The sequence below is a fragment of the Aquarana catesbeiana genome, linkage group LG09, assembly GCF_042186555.1.
Source record: "Aquarana catesbeiana isolate 2022-GZ linkage group LG09, ASM4218655v1, whole genome shotgun sequence".
NCBI classification, from domain to species: Eukaryota; Metazoa; Chordata; class Amphibia; order Anura; family Ranidae; genus Aquarana; species Aquarana catesbeiana.
Genome location: NC_133332.1, coordinates 253,376,801 through 253,397,095, shown reverse-complemented (window position 1 = coordinate 253,397,095; position 20,295 = coordinate 253,376,801). Strand labels below are relative to the sequence as shown.

At 43.5% G+C, this 20,295-nt stretch overlaps 1 protein-coding gene across 1 annotated transcript in view; it reads right to left on the bottom strand.

The window, feature by feature from the left end:
- The window catches only part of LOC141108525 (ficolin-1-B-like), a 34,092-nt gene extending 14,730 nt beyond the window's left edge, over positions 1-19,362 (bottom strand). Inside the window, exons 1-2 of the mRNA XM_073600208.1 lie at positions 18,802-19,362; positions 15,605-15,718 (exon numbers count right to left, since the gene is read on the bottom strand). Of these exons, the coding sequence (XP_073456309.1) occupies positions 15,605-15,718; positions 18,802-18,871 (184 nt within the window). The 5' untranslated portion in view covers positions 18,872-19,362. The remainder of the gene's footprint in view (positions 1-15,604; positions 15,719-18,801) is intronic.
- Positions 19,363-20,295: the final 933 nt, after the last annotated feature.

Here is a 20,295-nt window from a genome sequence, read left to right as displayed (position 1 = left end):
GGTTTAATTTGCAATGCACCATGGTGGTAAGATTTTAGTTATCCTTGTTCATGCGGTTAGGCTTACCGCTATCATGGACAGTCTAGATGACCTTTTTTTATGTGTGATTTCATATTTTGCTATCTTTATAAGTTTGTGGAGATGTATGGCTTGGCATTACTCCAATGGTATTATACATTGTGATTTATACTTGGTCCGTTACCTTTCTAAATAAAGACACAAAAATGTATGACATTGGTTTAAATGGCCACAGCAGACCTTTTATTAACAAACGAATAAATAACATCAATTAAAACAATTTAACAATGCAACCAGGAAGGGGTCTTTGGGTGTCCTTAAGGCACACTTTATAACTGTAATCGCCCATGTCCTCAGCCGCACCCTGATCAGCTGGAAGATGTTACGACCTCACACCTTCTTTCATTTTCCCCCAGGGGACCTAGCTCCTGGGATAACCACCAATAACCAACCGGGTGGGGGCGCCATACCCTAGATGGGCCCCTAATTTTGTAACAATATAATTATTGACCCCCCAAAGTCCCTCTGACCCGCTAAACTGCTGTGACTATGATTCCCCCTTTTTTTTTAATGGTAAGTACTTGCCTATAAATTCGTAACCTAAAACAGTAACCCACAAACCCTAATACCCCAGTAACTCAGAATACAGGACGGGAGGGAAGTTTCCTCTTCACCTGAACTTTCCAGTATGAACACCTGGCATCCCTTGCACAAACCACCCTTATGGCTCCTCCCTGCCCATCTGACCTTCAGGCTCCAATAAGGTAAGAACTACGTCCCTTCACTACTAAATGATCAAGATTTAACCCTTCCCGGACCTGTTCCCCACTTTAGTCATGCCGACCCTCCATCCATTCACTAATATGGGTCGTACTTTATTCTTGTAAAACTCTTTTTCAATAAAAATTATTGGAAACAAAAAAGTTGTCGTAAGTCCTACTGAAACCTGTAATTGCAGAATTCCCACACATCTGAAAACAAAACCTAAGCACTGGCATAGTGCCTTACTCTCTATCTTCCGTCTGAGGGAAGAGTATCAATTTCACCCTAAAACTGGTCACCAGCTAAAGGAATAAAAAAAAAGAAAAAAAAAGCTTGTAATACTTACCTGTCCCACTGTCCATGCCTTGGCTCTTTAGGCCTCATGCACATAGGACTTTTTTTCCCTTGGACACCTTTGCATAAAGCCATGTTTTGCTAATGCGTTTAGTTGCGTGTCAAGCATTAGGGTGTTCATTCATTCCATTGGTGAAGATATTAATTGATTCAAGCCATTGGAATGAACACTCAAGTGCTAAACGCGCCTAGCGTTTAGGCACGTTTCTAGGCGTTTAGAAGCATTCAGCTTTTTTTCTGCCAAAATGCTCCTCTCCTGAACCTGCAAGTGATGGGTTATTTCTCTGTGTCTAAATGCTGCTGCCTCTAAACACCTGTACATGCCTATGTATAGAGAAAACAACAACAACAACAGTCTCCTGCTCTCAAGGGTGATGTAATGGTAGTGAATGTAACAAAGGACCTTGATAGTTGCAATGGAAGCACAGGCTTTGCTTCCCTCTAAGAGTGTCAGAAACCATGAAATCAGATCGAGACAGAAGTACAGTTAAATCACACTTGTTTAATAATAAAAGTAAAAAAGAACAAACGTAGTCAAAACATAGCCAAAGTTCAGTAATCGGAACGGATAGTCAGCCAAGCCAGAAGTCAGGGATCAACGTAGTGAAACAGCAAGCAGGATCTGGAGCCAGAAGGGATTTCAGCCAAGCAAGTCTTTAAACAGGAACGTAGGAGATCGTCTCTGTGATGTTGACCAAGGCGAAGGCAGAGATCTTTTGGACTGGACGGCTTAAGTAGGCAGGATTGATGAGCAGGATATCATCAACAGCTGAGTAACTGTGGAGAGAGATCGGAGCTGGCAATTAGCTGACAGCTTAGCGGCCAGCTCAGAGAAGGAAGGGCTGAGCCCATCCCTGACAAAGAGTCAAGGGGAAAACCCAATGGAAACACTGATGCCACGTACACACGAGCGGACTTTTCGACTAGACTGGTCCAACGGACTGAGTCCGGCGGACAATTGTGTGTGCTTCATCGGACCTGCAGCGGACTTTTTCAGTCGAAAATCTGACGGACTTTAGATTTGTAACATGCTTCAAATCTTTCCGATGGACTCGAGTCCAGTTGAAAAATCCGCTCGTCTCTATGCTAGTCCGACGGACAAAAACCGACGCTAGGGCAGCTATTGGCTACTGGCTATGAACTTCCTTATTTTAGTCCGGTCATACGTCATCAGGTACAAATCCGTCGGACTTTGGTGTGATCGTGTGTGTCCGGTCGTTAGAAAGTCTGTCGTAACGCTGTCGAAAGTCCGTCGGAAATACCGTCGGACCTTTGTTGACGAAAAGTCAGACCGTGTGTACGCAGCATAAGAAAAAGAAGAGAGAAAGCATAAGCCTTGCGCATTGCCCAAGTGGTGTTTTTTTAATATAAAGTAAAAGAAAATATACTCACAAACAATTCAATGATAAAAGCATATCAGGGTCCATAGTGGACAAAAAGCAACCAGGTCACTGAGCCCTGGGCTCTAAGAAAGAGGGGATCTCCCCTTGAACCGCGTCAGCCATCTGAAAGGTCCTCCGGCTTGCTGGGAACAGTCTCGTTGACCTGGCCACTTTGTATCCACTATGGACCGTGATATGCTTTTATCATTAATTTGTTTGAGAGTGCATTTCCTTTTACTTTATATTAAAAAACCAAACACCACTTGGGTAATGCGCAAGGCTGGTGCGGGCTCTCTTCTTTTTCTTAAAATGCCAATGTGTGCATGGACACATAGGCTAACAGAGGGGCATTTAAAGGAAGAAAAAAAATGCCTGTAAAAGCAGTATTTTTTACATCGAGTGTGCATGGCCCCTTTCTGTTTGTAAGAGCCAAGGTAGCTGAAAAGGCTTCTGCATCTGAAACTTCCATGCATATCAGTTCCCTTGTCCTCTGTGGCTCCCTCCACTGGTTCTTTACTGCAATACAGAACACAGTAACGATGTATAGGGATGAGCTTGGGTTCAGTCCAAACCCTGAAGTTAGTTGTCATTGCTGAGAGATTCTCCCCCATGCAGCTGCACGTAGTATACAAGGGGGCAGGGATACCCATGACATCATTGAATTAACATGGTAATATTAAGTCAATAACAGTGGCCAAATATGATCATGTGCCTATAATAGGTCAGTGATGTCACAAACATCCATGCCCCTTTGTATATATCAATCCCCCAACCACTGCTCATTTTTCCCAACAATGACAGCTAACTTCCAGATTTGGGTGAACTTGGGTCTGGGGTCAGTGAGATCCTTATTTGTAGTTTAGTAATTAAAGTGTTACTAAACCCACATCATAAAAAACAATCAATAAAATGGTGTATTACATACTGTTCTTACTCAGTCACTATGAGATTTGTTTCTGTATTCTGCAAAAAACCTGGTTGATCCTGCTGTTCTCTATCTCCCCCTTCTGTCCATTTCCCCAATTCAGCTAGGGATTTTGCAGCTCTATGCTGAGCTTTTCCTTCTTATTACATCTGAGCAGCTCACTTTACATAGTTACTCTGGTTGAAAAAAAGACACAAGTCCATCCGATTCAACCAATAGAATGTGACTTTAGACATGTGGGCATATACACAGTGGTAAATGACAGCCCACTTCCTCCCTCCTCCTCCATGGCCATTAACCAGCTAAACACAATGGGGGGATGGGATATTACATGTAGATTGATGGAGGCTTCACCTCCCTCTTATTCTAAGACTCAGGCTGGAGGGGAGTGACACAGCCCATGACTGACAGAAATCCGCCCCCACACCGTTTTATTGCCAAAAATAATAAATATTTGACTTCAAATATATTTGTATGACAATTTAAAACAGTTTATTGATATTCCTTATTTATTTTTATTCTGTATTAAAAAGGCTGTTTTTTTATTGTGACCAGCAGCAGAGTACTAGAAGCTCCTCCTGCTTACAATCCCCTGCAGACAGGCTGGGAAAGATCTGGGTCATGTGACAGCTGGATATTGACTAGGAAAAAGATACTTCAATTTTTTTATTAACCTCTTGGTGCCGAGAGAACACAAATATGTGGCCTCTCCGTGACTAGACCATGACGCTGGGAGAGGCCACATATTTGTGCACCAAAAAGGTAAACAGACCTGTGCCAAGAGCGCATGTCCTGTGTGGTTCCAGCACAGTTACCGACGCCTAACGGAAAGCTCCCAATCGCTACTTGCGTTTCAGGAGCTTTCTGATCATATGACCGCTGTGACAGCCAATAACGGTGGTCACATGACCATAAACCCCACCTCCTGGCATTAGAAACCCCTTAAATGGCCAGGAGGCACCGGTGTAAAGGGGTTAAAATAATTAAAGAGCCACCATCCATATACAGAAATAGAAGGGACAATGTAAATTAAACAGTGTGTGTGTGTTTAGTATCACTTTAAACACTTCAGCTCCGGAAAGTTTTACCCCCCCCCCCCCCCGACCAGGCCATTTTTTGCGATACTGCACTGCGTTGCTTTAACTGAAAACTGCACGGTCATGCAATGCTGTACCCAAATCAAATTGATGTCCTTTTATTTCCCCCACAAATAGAGCTTTCTTTTGATGGTATTTGATCACCTCTGCAGTTTTTATTTTTTGTGTTATAAAACAAAAAAAGACCAAATTTTTTTTAAAAAAACAATATTTTTTACTTTCTGCTATAAAAAAACATCCAATACATTTTTTTTTTTTTTAAATCAAATTTCTTCATCAATTTAGGCAAATATGTATTCTGCTAAACATTTTTGGTAAAAAAAAAATCCCAATAAGTGCATATTGATTGGTTTGCGCAAAAATGATAGCGTCTACAAACTATGGGATATATTTATGGACTTTTTTTTTAATATTATTATTGTTTTTACTAGTAATGGTGGTGACCAGTGATTTTTAGTGCGACTGTGACATTGCGGCGGACAAATCTGACACTAAGTAACACTTTTTGGGGACCAGTGCTAAAAAAAATGCACTGTCACTGTATAAATGACACTGTCCGGGAAGGGGTTAACATCAGGGGCGATCAAAGGGTTAAATGGGTTCCCTGGGAGTGTGGGGGATGGCTTAACAGAAGAAAGACAGAGATCTGTGTTCCTGCTTAGCAGAAACACAAGATCTCTGTCTTTCTTACTAGCAGCACGGCGATCTGCCTTGTTTACATAGGCAGACCACCATTCTGCCTTTCTCCGAACAATCACAGGGTTTCCGGCAGACTTTGGGTCCATCGGACCCGCTGATTGGCTCCCGCTATGTCCAATCACAGCGGGAGCGGGGCTCTGGTGGCCCGTCCCAGAGCCTAAAGAAAGGAATCACGTACAGGTATGTGGTTTTGCGCTTAAAGGCTGCCCTGCCGTAGTACATGGGGCAGTCCTTAAGCGGTTAAGGAGTATTTTGAGAGTACAATGACAGTGGCCCTTTTATGCAGTTTATGCAACAATTAGGCTCAGGTTCTATTTACCTGAGCCTTTTAGGCTATGCCAAATCTTCAGCACAATGTAGCCATGTCCGTTTCCTCTGTTCGAGGTCATAAAAACTAAGATATCCTTGATTATGATAAATGAAAAGGAAAAGAGTGGACACCTTTGGGCAAGTCTGGAACTCATGGATAACATCTTTGAGAACCAAATATATTAAAAGAGGGTTTGGGTGGGATTATAACATTGCCAATATATAATAGAAACAAGAAGTAATTAAAACACCACATTTATTGTAGACATAAAATATGATCAAATAAAATCACTCATTGTACATCTCCATTTTGGTGGTCGAGCAAGTGAAATTCTGGTTATATGGTGGCTATAGGTTCATATGTTATCCCGACATGTTTTGCCAGTGTTGGCTTCATCAGGGGATTTAGGAACCACCAGAAAACATGTGAAACTGTACAGAAAAATATAAAAATACAATATAAAAAAAAATGCAAATATATACATAAGAATTTAAATACACAAAATATATGTACATCATTTGCCATTGTCCACCCATCCCAAAGCTTACCCCGGCAAGCCCCCAAGCGGTCACTACTAGGAACAGCACCACTGAAGAGAGGAGGCACAATGCGACCATAGAGGACACAAAACGACCAGGCTAACACCAAAGAGGAATAATTTAAGAGGACAGATAGCTACTGTATGGAATTACACGAAAAAATTACAGGGTACAACAGCACCATAATGCATATATCTTTAGATATATTTACTTACTTAAAGAGCAATATACAAAGTGAGCACTAGAGGGGGCCTGCATATGGGACAACAAGTATCCAGACAAGATGGGTTGGTTTTGCTGAGGCATGCATAAACAGTGAAGAAAAAAAAAGAAAAAGAAAAATACACCAAATTCTCAATATTATCCCCTATCTTTAACCACTTAAGGACCAGGTCTATTTTTCAAACTTGTTGTTTAAAAGTTAAAATATTTTTTTTTTGCTAGAAGATTACTTAGGACCCCCAAATATTATATATATTTTTTCAAACACCCTAGAGAATAAAATGGTGGCCGTTGCAATACTTTCTGTCACAACGTATTTGCGCAGCGGTCTTACAAGCGCACTTTTTTTGGGAAAATTACAGTAAAGTTAGCCCAATTTTTTTTATATTGTGAAAGATGATGTTACGCCGAGTAAACTGATACCCAACATGTCACGCTTCAAAATTGCGACAAACTTTTACCCTTAAAAATCTCCATAGGTGATGTTGAAAAAATTCTACAGGTTGCATATTTTGAGTTACAGAGAAGGGCTAGAATTATTGCTCTCGCTCTAACAATCGCGATGATACCTCACATGTGTGGTTTGAACACCGTTTTCATATGCAGGCACAGTTCACGTATGCGTTTGCTTCTGCACGCGAGCTCGGGGTGCCTTAATATTTTATTTTTTCCTTATTTTTTTTACTTTTTAGTTTTTTTACATTGTTCTTTTAATAAGAAAACATCCCTTGTAAACATCCCTTGTAATAGAAAAAAAGCATGATAGAACCTCTTAAATATGAGATTTGGGGTCAAAAAGACCTCAGATCTCATTTACACTAAAATGCAATAAAATGAAAAAAAGTTGTTTGAAAAAAATAAAATAAAAAGTCCCTTTAAGAGCTATGGGCGGAAGTGACGTTTTGACATTGCTTCCGCCTTGCAATGGCATAGAGCTGGGTGTGGGCCATCTTCCCCTCACTCAGCTCCATGCCAAGCAGGGGACAGGACCCCGATCGCCTCCACCGCTGCCGGCAGGTCTGGTAAGTGGCGGAGGGCACCGGAGTGCGGCGGGAGGGGGGGGCCTTCTCTCACCACCGATAAAAGTGATCTTGCGGCGAATCCGCCACTGAGACCACTTTTAACTTAAAGCAGACCGCCCCCCGCTGAAGAAGTGAATACCAGGGTTATGGCAGCTAGCTGCTGCCATAACGATATTCTACTTTAAAGAGCAGACATATAACGCCAGCGGGCGGTCCGTAAGTGGTTAAATCACTAATTGATCCATACTACACTACACTCTTTAAATCAATATATGATCCATACTACAGGGGAGAGATGAATATTCCCTATTTAATACATTTGTTGGAAATAGTGTACAATAATCCATTATATATTTAGTTAATTGTATTTATTGCTGTTCCACTATTTAGCATTGATAAACACAAGGTTGTGTTTATTGATGCTAAATAGTGGAATGGAAATAAATACAATTAACTAAATGTATAATGGATTATTGTACACTATTTCCAACAAATGTATTAAATAGGGAAAATTCAACTCTGCCCTGTAGTATGGATCATATATTGATTTAAAGATAGGAGATAATATTGAAAATTTGGTGTATTTTTCTTTTTCTTCTTTTTCTCCCCTGTTTATGTATGCCTCAGCAAAACCAACCCATCTTGCCTGGCTACTTGTGGTCCCATATGCAGGCTCCCTCTTGTGTTCACTTTGTATATTGCTCTTTAAGTAAGTAAATCCTATGGATATCTAAAGGATATCAGGGTTGCCCTTTATGCCCCAATGCTATATGCATTATAGTGCTGTTGTACCCTGTAATTTTTTCGTGTAATTCCATACAGTAGCTATCTGTCCTCTTAAATTATTCCTCTTTGTTGTTAGCCTGGTCGTTTTGTGTCCTCTATGGTCGCATAGTGCCTGCTCTCTTCGGTGGTGCTGTTTCTAGTGGTGACCGCTTGGGGGCTCGCCGGGGTAAGCTTTGGGATGGGTGGACAATGGCAAATGATGTACATATATTTTGTGTATTTATATTATGTATATATTTGCATTTTTTTATATTGTATTTTTTATATTTTTCTGTACAGTTTCACATGTTTTCTGGTGGTTCTTAAATCCCTGATGAAGCCAACACTGGCGAAACATGTCAGGATAACATATGAACCTATAGCCACCATATAACCGGAATTTCACTTGCTCGACCACCAAAATGAAGATGTACAATGAGTGATTATATTTGATCATATTTTAATCATGTCTACAATAAATGTAATGTTTTAATTACTTTTTGTTTCTATTATTATATATTGGCACTGTTATAATCCCACCCAAACCCTCTTCCAATATATTTGAGTCTTTGGGATGAAGTGCCGGATGCTATGTGGTTACCCGGGTCAGAACAAGTACATAAATCTCTGAGAACCCTGGGACACTGTAGGTGCTTGACCACTTGGAACGAACACCATCATAGTCCATTTTCCACCTGGAACAGGAACCCCCCCATCCTTGGAACTACAATCCCACATCACGATTAGACACATTTACTGATACTGCAGATCTAAGGTAATGGGGGATGATTCTGTATGACTCAAATCTATGAATCTATGAATCAATCTATGAATTCTGGCCTATTTGGCCTCTGCCCTATGCAGTAATTGGCTGGTACAATTTTTTGGAATGTATTTCTTGTTTATAATCACAATGCAACCAGGAGTTTAATATTCTGTGTCCTGCCCAACCTGCATTTTCAAATGTTTTATTGTCTGATATGTTGTACTTCGCTTGGCAATACATGTCTATACTTGAAACCAATTAAAAAAAAAACGGATACAAAAAGGCTTGTCATTCAATTAGGGTTTATATCTACTTTAAGGGATAATGCACAAGGGCTTTAATGTTCTGCTACTGATATTGATTTAGCATGTGTAAATGGATGTCGAACGTAACGTTTTTCATATGCATAAATTACCTTTTGTTTGAGAAATACGAGAGATCCTGTTATATTGATTCTGTGTAGCTTCTGACTTCAGTGCCAGGAGTCCAGGATAAAGTCATCCAGTGCTTAGGGCAAAGATGCCCCCCCCCATCTTGGGCAGGTTTAAAGTGCCACTAAACTCACATCATAAAAAAAACTATGAATAAATGGTGTAATACATGCTTTTCATACTCACTCATTCATTAGGAGATTCGTTTTCTGCAAAAAAACTGGTTGATTCTGCTGCTCTCTATCTCCACCTTCTGTCCAAGTCCCCAATTCAGCTAGGGATTTTACACTTCGAATCACAATTGCGCGGTCATGCTACACTGCACACAAACTACATTTTTATCGCTTTTTTTTTCACACAAATAGAGCTTTCTTTTGGTGGCATTTAGTCACCACTGGGTTTTCTATTTTTTGCTAATTAAATGAATAAATACCAAAAATGTTGAAAAAAAAAAAAAAAAACCTTCATAGTTTGTTATAAAATTTTGGCAACAGGTAATTCTTCTCCTTCAGTGATGTGCGCCGATGAGGCTGCACTGATGGGCACTAATGGATGATAAGGCTGCACTGATGAGGTGGCACTGATAAGCACTGATAGGTGACACTAATGAGGAGGCACTGGTGAGCACTGGTGGGCACAGCTAGGCAGCAGTGGTGGGCAAAGATTGGCAGCAGTGATAATCAGGACACTGATAATTAGGAAAGAGCCGAACACCCCCCCGGTTCGGTTCGCAGCAGAACATGCGAACAGGCAAAAAATTCATTTGAACACGTGAACACCGTTAAAGTCTATGGGACACGAACATGAATAGTCAAAAGTGCTAATTTTAAAGGCTTATATGCAAGTTATTGTCATAAAAAGTGTTTGGAGACCTGGGTCCTGCCCCAGGGGACATGTATCAATGCAAAAAAAAGTTTCAAAAATGGCCGTTTTTTCAGAGCAGTGATTTTAATAATGTTTAAAGTGAAACAATAAAAATTAAATATTCCTTTAAATTTCATACCTGGGGGGTGTCTATAGTATGCCTGTAAAGTGGCGCATGTTTCCCGTGCTTAGAACAGTCTGAGAGCAAAATTACATTTCTAAAGGATAAAAAGTAATTTAAAACTACTCGCGGCTAAAATGAATTGTCGGGTCTCGGCAATACACATAAAAGTCATTGAAAAAAACGGCATGGGATTCCCCCACAGTCCATTACCAGTCCCTTTGGGTCTGGTATGAATATTAAGGGGAACCCGAACCAAGATTAAAAAAAAAAATTGCGTGGTGATCCCCCCAAATTCCATACCAGGCCCGTCAGGTCTGGTATGGATATTAAGGGGAACCCCGCGCCAAAATAAAAAAAAATGGCCCAAAAATCCATACCAGACCCTTATCCGAAAACGCAACCTGGCAGGCCGCAGGAAAAGAGGGTGGGGCGAGAGAGCGCCCTCCCTCCTGAACCATACCAGGCCACATGCCCTCAATATGGGGAGGATGTCCCCATGTTGATGGGGACAAGGGCCTCATCCCTGCAGCCCTTGCCCGGTGGTTGTGGGGGTATGCAGGCGGGGGACTTATCAGAATCTGGAAGCCCCCTTTAACAAGGGGACACCCAGATCCTGGACCCCCCCTGTGTGAATTCGTAATGGGGTACAAATGTACCCCTACCATTTCACAAAAAGAGTGTCAAAAATGTTAAAAAAGACAATAGCCGTTTTTTGACAATTCCTTTATTAATGTCTTTCTTCTTTCCCCGCTTCTTTCCCCGCTTCTTCCTCCGTCTTGTTCTTCCCCCGCTTCTTCCTCTGCCTTCCTCTGCTTCTTCCTCCAGTCTTCTCCTCCGGCATCTTCCTCCGGTCTTCTCCTCTGGCATCTTCCTCCGGACGATCTGCCTCAATGGGTGTCTCCCGCTGTGTGACGCTTCTGTTCTTCTGACAGCTCTGAGGGCGGGCCACCCGGTGACCCTGCCCCTCTCTGACACACGGGAACTTCCCTATGGCTTTCCCCGTGGTGTCAGAGAGGGGCGGGGTCACCCGGTTATATAAATGGGTGACCCCGCCCCCTCTGACGCCCCGGGAAAGCCATAGAGATGTCCCCGTGCGTCAGAGGGGGGCGGGGTCACCTGGGAACGTCACGGAGTGGCCCCGCCCTTAGTTATAAAAGAACTGTCACAAGAACAGAAGCGTCACACAGCGGGAGACTCCGACTGAGGGGGATCGTCTGGAGGAAGATGCCGGAGGAGAAGACCGGAGGAAGATGCCGGAGGAGAAGACCGGAGGAAGAAGCAGAGGAAGATAGAGGAAGAAGCGGGGGAACAAGATGGAGGAAGAAGAAGAAAACCGAAGGAAAACCAGAAGAAGATGGAAGAAGAAGCGGGGAAAGAAGAATACATTAATAAAGGAATTGTCAAAAACCGGCTATTGTCTTTTTTAACATTTTTGACACTTTTTTTGTGAAATGGTAGGGGTACATTTGTACCTCATTACCAATTCACACAGGGGGGGCCGGGATCTGGGGGTCCCCTTGTTAAAGGGGGCTTCCAGATTCCGATAAGCCCCCCCCAGCCTCATACCCCCACAACTACCGGGCAAGGGTTGTGGGGATGAGGCCCTTGTCCCCATCAACATGGGGACATCGTCCCCATGTTGAGGGCATGTGGCCTGGTACAGTTCAGAAGGGGGGGCACTCTCTCATCCCCCCTCTTTTCCTGTGGCCTGCCAGGTTGCGTGCTCGGATAAGGGTCTGGCATGGATTTTTGGGGGGACCCCACACCATTTTTTTTTAAATTTTGGCGCAGGGTTCCCCTTAAAATCCATATCAGACCTGAAGGGTCTGGTATGGATTTTGAGGGGGACCCCCACGCCATTTTTAATTTTGGCGAGGAGTTCCCCTTAATATCCATACCAGACCTGAAGGGCCTGGTATGGAATTTGGGGGGACCCCCACTCAATCTTTTTTTAAATTTTGGTTCGGGGGTTTCCCTTAATATTCATATCAGACCCAACGGGACTGGTAATGGACTGTGGGGAAATTCCATGCCGTTTTTTTCAATGACTTTTATGTATATTGCTGAGACCCAGCAATTCATTTAAGCCGCGAGTAGTTTTAAATGACTTTTTTCCCTTTAGAAATGTCATTTTGCTCTCGGACTGTTCTAAACATGGGAAACATTCGCCACTTTATAGGCATACTATAGACACCCACCAGGTATGAAATTTAAAGGAATATTTCACTTTTATTGTTTCACTTTAAGCATTATTAAAATCACTGCACCTGAAAAAACGTCAGTTTTTAAAACTTTTTTTTGCATTGATATATGTCCCCTGGGGCAGGACACAGGTCCCCAAACACTTTTTATGACAAAAGCTTGCATATTAATCTTTAAAATTAGCATTTTTAATTTCTCCCATAGACGTTTAAAGGATGTTCCGTGGCTTTCGAATGTGCCGCGAACACCCCAAATTGGGGTGATTATCAGTTTACATGTCCCTTTTGAAGAGGCCAGTCATCGCCTCTCTTCTCCTCTCTTCTTCATGCTGACAGCGTGAGGAGTAGAGGAGAAGAGAGCCGATGACCAGCTTCTGTTTACATCCATGATCAGCTCAGACTGGACACAGCTGATCATGTGTTAAAGAGCTGTTGATTGGCTCTTTACTTCAATCTGTGATTAGCAGTGTCCTCCAGACACTGTGATCACAGAGCGTGCTGCCTGTGCCCCACCAAACGGGAGGGCGGCGGAGCGCGATCATGGCACGTCATCATATGAAGGTGTCCCAGAACTAGCCAACAGCGCTGTAGCCGTCATTCAGCTATAGCGCGGTCGGCAAGTGGTTAACTACATGCAGGAAAGGGCACTAAATCTGAACTGTTCCTTTAGGGTGAAGGTAAACTGGTACTAGACAGGGACTGCTCAGCAGAAATATAGTACTGAACGTACAAAGGAAAAGCTTTCCCAAAAGAGTCCAAAGAAAATCTCTAGGTCCAGAAGGTTGGTACTCACTGTTTGCTGATAACTGTGCATCTGCCTGCAGTATCAGTCAGTTTCTGTACTGTCTGTGTCCTGGATCCTTAGAAGTGCTCTCTGCAATCTTAAGGAGGCTAGGCCAGAGGCTCCCCAGACAAGCTGGAGCCCCAGAAAAGATTTTTTGAGTTGCAGGGGAACTCCCAGGGATGACACAGCTGGGTCTAACTCACCCAAGAACAGGGGACCTCTGATTTGGCTTCCAGCCTACTTATAGCCCTCTCAGCCCCCTGCTGGTCACTCAACATACAGGACCAGGTATTGGCTGAAAAGGCCATTAATCTGCAGGCCAGGGTCTGTATTCTTCTACCCACCATGTCCCAATGGTATCTGGGAAAACAGGCAAATGTAATCAAGCTTACACCAATAGAACCCAGAACAGACTTATCCAAACAATTAAAGTGTTACTAAACCCAGGAGCCTGCATGCACTATATCTAGTCTCCCACAGTATACAGAACATGGAAATGCAATTATTTTACTAAATATAAACTGCAAAATATCTTTTCTCATCAGCAGTATATAGCAGTCTTGTGACTTCTAGCAGTGTCCAGCAGAGCACTGGTTAAAGCTTGTAAGAGGAGTTTTCATTCTCCCCTAATTGTCCTATAAGGCTACATGGCCGCTGACCCTTTGTCTTGACAGTCCTGATTGGCCCTGTGCTGATCACATGCACCCACCCAAGAAAAAAAAAACTCTCTAGCAATACACACCAAACTGAGCATGTGCAGTTTGCCTCCAAAGGCTCTGTACTATCAGGAGCTGAGTTGGGGACTGTGGAAGAAGGGGAGGATCAGAGAATACAGGATCAAACAGCCTTTTTACACAATGTGGAGGATTAACCCCTTAGGTTCCACAGTGAGTGTAACAAGCATGCTTTGCTGCATATACTGACTGATTTTACTGTTGTGGGTTTAGTAACACTTTAATGCTCGCCTTGGCTACAGAGAGGCCAAAAACTAAATGTAAACACTAATATCCTACGAGAGCGCTACATATATACTATTTTGTCAAAAGTATTGGGACACCCCTCCAAATCATTGGATTCAGCTGTTCCAATCACCTAGCCTCACACCTCATCTAGGCTTGCAGACTGCTTCTACAAACATTTGTGAAAGAATGGCGCGCCCTCAGGAGCTCAGTGAATTCAAGCATGGTATAGTGATAGGTTGCCACCTGTGCAATAAGTCCATCCTTAAAATTTCCTTGCTACTTAATATTCCATGGTCAACTGTTAGTGGTATTATAACAAAGTGGAAGCAACTGGAAACAACAGCAACTCAGCCACAAAATGGTAGGCCACGTAAAACGACAGAGCGAGCTCAGCGCATGCTGAAGCTGCAGAGTCAATAGCTACAGACCTCCAAACTTCGTCTGTCCTTCAGAATGGCACAACAACAGTGGGTAGAGAGCTGCATCCAAGCCTTACATCACCAAGTGCAATGCAAAGCGTTGGATGCAGTGGTGTAAAGCAAACCGCCACTGGACTCTAGAGGAGTGGAGACGTGTTCTCTGAAGTGACAAATTACACTTCTCTGTCTGGCAATCCGATGGACCTATCTGGGTTTGGCAGTTGCCTGGATTACGGTACTTGCCTGACTGCGTTGTGCCAAGTGTAAAGTTTGGTGGAGGGGGGGTTATGGTGTGGGGTTGTTTTTCAGGGGTTGGGCTTGGCCCCTTAGTTCCAGTGAAGGGAACTCTTAAAGCGTCAGCATACCAAGACATTTTGGACAATTTCATGCTCCTAACTTTGTGGGAACAGTTTGGGGATGGCCCCTTCCTGTTCCTACATTAATGTGCACCAGTGCATAAAGCAAGGTCCATAAATACATGGATGAGCCAGTTTGGGGTGGAGGAATTTAACTGGCCTGCACAGAGTCCTGACAACCTGACAGAACATCTTTTGGGATGAATTAGAGCAGGGACTGCGAGCCAGGCCTTCTCGACCAATACCTGACCTCACAAATGTGCTTCTTGAAGAATGGGCGAACATTTCCATAGACACACTCCTTAAACTTGTGGACAGCCTTCGCAGAAGAGTTGAAGCTGTTATAGTTGCAAAGGGTGGGCCAACTCAATATTGAACCCTATGGACTAAGACTGGGAGGCCATTAAAGTTCATGTGCGTGTAAAGGCAGGTGTCCAAATACTTTTGGCAATATAGTGTATATACAGCATATATACATAGAGAGAGGGGGAGTTTTTTTCTTTTTTTGAGCACAGACATTTCTCCCCACCTCTCTATGCCCTAATATGATATATACTGTATATTTTTTTCTTTATATGCCATAGATAAACCATATTACTTGCCTTTCACATCTGCGGCTCCAGCTTCTCCTTTTTGACCGGGAGATCCAGGAAGACCAGGACATCCTCTGAGAATAGTCAGTTTATCTGCGTCTCCAACTCCTATGACCTTTATATCTGCAAGTAGAGGTTGGAACAGGACACAATATTAAGGGGGTTGCCTCATTTAGCAATATAGTGAAAATCCACTTTTCGGGAGGGAAGAAACAACGGTGGAAGGGGAACAAATGTCCCTGACCCCCAACAGATACGTTATTCCTAGATCCTGCCAGAGGCTGCAAGTGGCCTCCTTGGAGCTTTTTTACCTCTGAAGATCTGAGAGTCTCTGGCAGCTTTGGAGTTAGTCTATTGGAATAAGTTATTGGCTGGAGCACACAAGAATCACATTCTTCTACAAATACTTTCCTTTTGCCACATTCAATGCATAGTTGTGTGAATCTGCCTTTTTTACCCAAAACTGATATTTCACATCTGAACTGTCTCACCTACTACCTTCTAGTGAGAGCTGCTTATTAAAGATCTCCCGTCTATGTGTTCCCACCATGGAGTCTCACATCTAGTATCAACATTACCCAGTTCTTTTTTCCCTATAATCCTATACATATTAAAAAGAGAAGCCGCCATCCAGTTTACTGTCTGTGAACAGGTGAAATTTGCAATACAACAGAACAAAAAATGGCTAATCAGTCAGTATTTTATCCCTGTGCTGACAGGATCACTTTAACATCCCTCTAGAATATGCTTTTGTGTCCTACTTTGTGTACCCACCATATTGGGTTTGCAGTCTCTGTGTGTTTGTATCATTGTCTCACTATGCTGTGCCTTTCATTGCATGTTATCTGGTGCAAACAGCTGTTGAACTGAAATATTTTAGGGTGGACTAATCCTTTAAAGGTTACAATTCTGGACATAGCTAAAGGGTAACCCCTCAAAGCATATGTATAGCCATTTTATTTTAAATTCTGGGTAGAGATGGGAAGGGCTAAAACCCTTCTGCCCCATACACACAAGCAGAATTTCCGTCAGAAAAATCTTGGATGGTTTTTCCGACGGAATTCCGCTCAAGCTTGCCTTGCATACACACGGTCACACAAAAGTTCTCTGAACTTTCGACCGTCAAGAACGCGGTGATGTACAACACTACGACGAGCCGAGAAAATGAAGTTCAATGCTTCCGAACATGCGTCGAATAGTTTCCGAGCATGCGTGTTTTTTTTACGTGTCAGAATTGCATATAGACGAACGCATTTTCGGATAGGAACTTTTTCCGACCGAAAAATAGAGAACCTGCTTTCAATCTGTTGCTGGCGGGAATTCCGCCAGCAAAAGTCCGATGGAGCATACACACGGTCGCAATTTCCGACCAAAAGCTCTCATTGGAGTTTTGCTGGTGGCATTTCCAATCGTGTGTACGGGGCATTCCAGTTTATTTATTTGCAGTCTGTGTACCATTGTGGAAATAGTTTGTGGAAATCTCTGAAAGTGAGAGGAATTCCTCTCTTAGCTGTCCCAGAAGCAGGCGTCCCCATTGGAAGATTCCCCTTTACCACTTTGGATTTATAATCACTTTCTTTCTCAGTGACAATGGTCATCAGTACAAATAGAGGTGTAAATCCCCCCCAGGGGCGTAACTACCACCATAGCGACCCATGCGGGCACTATGGGGCCCGCAGCCGAGTGGGGCCCAGTGAGGATAAGAGCACCGCCGGCACAGTCTCCCAGCCAGGGGAAGAGAGAGAAAAGGCAGAGGTGAGCTGTCTGTATCAGCAGAGAGCTGAATTGCCCGATGTAAGAGCTTTCATTAGAACTTCCAGTGTTCCCGGGGCTCACGTCACATAGCTCCACCTTTTAGCCTGTGCCTTTGATAGACAGAACGCCGATCCAATGCGGGACATGTGACGTCATCAAAGGCGTCGGGCCAAGAGGTGGGGCTATGTGACGATGAGCCCCGGGAAGACAGGAAATTCAAATGAAAGCTATTACAGCGGGCAATCCCGCTCTCTGCTGATCCGGGTGGCTTGCCTCTTCCTCTGCATAGGTGGGGCTGTATGGGGCACAGGCAGACCAGGCTGTATTGGGCACAGGTCACGCTGTATTGGGCACAGGTCACGCTGCATTGGGCACAGGTCACGCTGCATTGGGCACAGGTCACGCTGTATGTGGCACAGGTCACGCTGCATTGACGCTAGGGCAGCTGTGGGGGGGGCTGTTTGCAGGGGGGCCCCATACAACATTTTGCTATGGGGCCCTGCTATTTCTAGTTACGCCCCTGATCCCCCCCAAGGGGCACAGACAGTAATAAAAAACAGATAGAAGATCTAACCCTTCCCCGCTCCTTCCAAAATATAAAAAGGTTTGCCTAGAGCAGAGTTTCTCAATCTATTTTTGTCAGGTCACCCTTTAAAAGTATGCAAAATCTCAAGGCACCCCATTCTAAAATGTTAAAAGCGTAGCTTATCAACAGGGAAACCTGAGAATGGGACAATGCACACAAGCACCTTGATGAAATTAACTTTGTGTCAGAAGCCCCCTTCACATCAAAGGTTCCCACATCAGATCAGAAGTCCCCTTCACATCAGATGCCCCCATCACATCAAAGGTCCCCCTGTATGTCAGAGTCCCCCCATTACATTAATATCTACCTATACATCAGAGATCCCCCATCATCCCAGTCAGAAGCCCTCCATCACATCAGAACCCCCTTATAAACAAGAGGCCCATAACATCAGAGTTTCTCCATCACCACAGAGTCCCCATAGATAACAGAGTCCTCTAATCCATCTCTAATCCAGGGCAAACTGGGTCTCATGCTTGTGGCACCCCAAGGGGAACCCAAAATCACACCCCAGGGTGCCACCCTGGTTGAAAAGTACTGTTCTAAAGATACATTTTAATTTAATGGTAAGTGACTTATTTTTTTTTATGTGATTTATTTTACTGGTGTAATGAGACATGTGTTTATAGTTAGTGCTGAAAATATTAATGCTGAGATTTCTGATGCAGGGACACCCGCGCCAAACACAACCAAAGCCAATCCAAATTTTAATGTACGGTGTGTGACAGCCTGGCCATTAGCATGTCCCCAGGAAGGTCATCACGTTTAGGCATTAAGCATACCTTATAATCAGTATGTAGCTAGTTAGAAGAGGCATTATAAAGCTGAGGAGATCACCTTGACATTGTATATATAGAGGACTTACCTGGACAGGTATCATCAGCGTGACAGACAAAGGCCACTGCCCAAAGCACTATGAGTGATGGTACCCACATGATCACCCTGATTCCTTCTTCCTCTCTGGATTCTGAACTGCTCTGAGAGCAAACAGAGCAACTACAGGGAACTTAACTCCATTGGAACTCCTCCTATTCACATTCCTCCACCCCTAGTAACACAGAGGGACTAATTGGTGAAAAGGTGGGAAAACAAAATGATCACAAAGTTGGAGTTTTTCCTTATAACAACCAATCAGAAGTATTTTTTTTTTATTTCTCCATAACATTAAAGTGGTTCTAAAGTCTTTTTTTTTTGCATTCTCTGCATTAGGGGAAAAAATGCCCCACTACTTTTCCTAACCCCCCGAACAGTTGGTGAGAGCTTGAACCCACTATATGGCATCTCAGGACTTTAAAGACTCTATGGGGTTGATTTACTAAAACTGGAGAGTGCAAAACGGAAAATTGTATACTCACCTTTCCGTAATTTTCCTTTCCTGTCGCATCTTCATGGCAGCATACACGTTGGGTTGTGACTCCGCCTCCACAACCTGATAGGACCACATAGCTATAAATTAGAGAGTAGGCACCTGCCCCAGTATTCTCCGTAAATATATACACATGTCACCTCAGAGGGTGGGTGATTGTATGCTGCCATGAAGATGCGACAGGAAAGGAAAATTACGGAAAGGTGAGTATACAATTTTCCGTTTTCCTGTCGCATCATGGCAGCATACACGTTGGGGAGTAACTCGCCAAACTGGGTGGGAGTGCAAAAAAAATCAAATTTATTGACAAGGAACAGAAGAATTGGCCTGTATGACGGCCCTCCCAAATTCCACTGCTGCTAAGCGTGCAGCGTCTATTTTGTAATGGGAAATGAAGGTGTTTCTTGAAGACCAAGTGGCCGCTCTACAATCGGTTTCCGCCGAAACTTTACAGTAAGCTGCCCATGAAGTAGCCATTGCCCTGGTGGAATGCGCTCTAAGGTCTTCCGGGATTTGCAAGGTGCTTAAGGAGTAGGTCTTTTTGATAGTTTTCACGAGCCATGAGGCGATGGTACGGGCAGAGGCTGCCTGGCCCTTCCTGAACCCATGTGGGATGACTAAAAGGTTCTCGCATCTCCTGAACGACTTGGTCACCGAGAGGTAATGCAGAACGTTGCCCCTAACATCCAGGGGATGAGGAACGCCCTGATCTGTGTTCAAAGCCGGGAGGTCAATCTCCTGGTTAAAGTGAAATGCAGAAGAGACCTTTGGGATAAATTTGTCTGAAGGTTTTAGGGTTAGCCTGTCTGGGTAAACCATCAGGTATGGTTCCTTGATAAGTAAGGCTTGCATTTCCGAGACCCTCTTCGCTGAAGTGATGGCAATTAGGAATGAGACTTTTAGAGTCAGGTCCCAGAGGGAGGTATCTTCAAGAGGGGAGAATGGTTCTCCGGATAGAATTTGCAGGACAGTTGATAGGTCCCATGTTGGAAA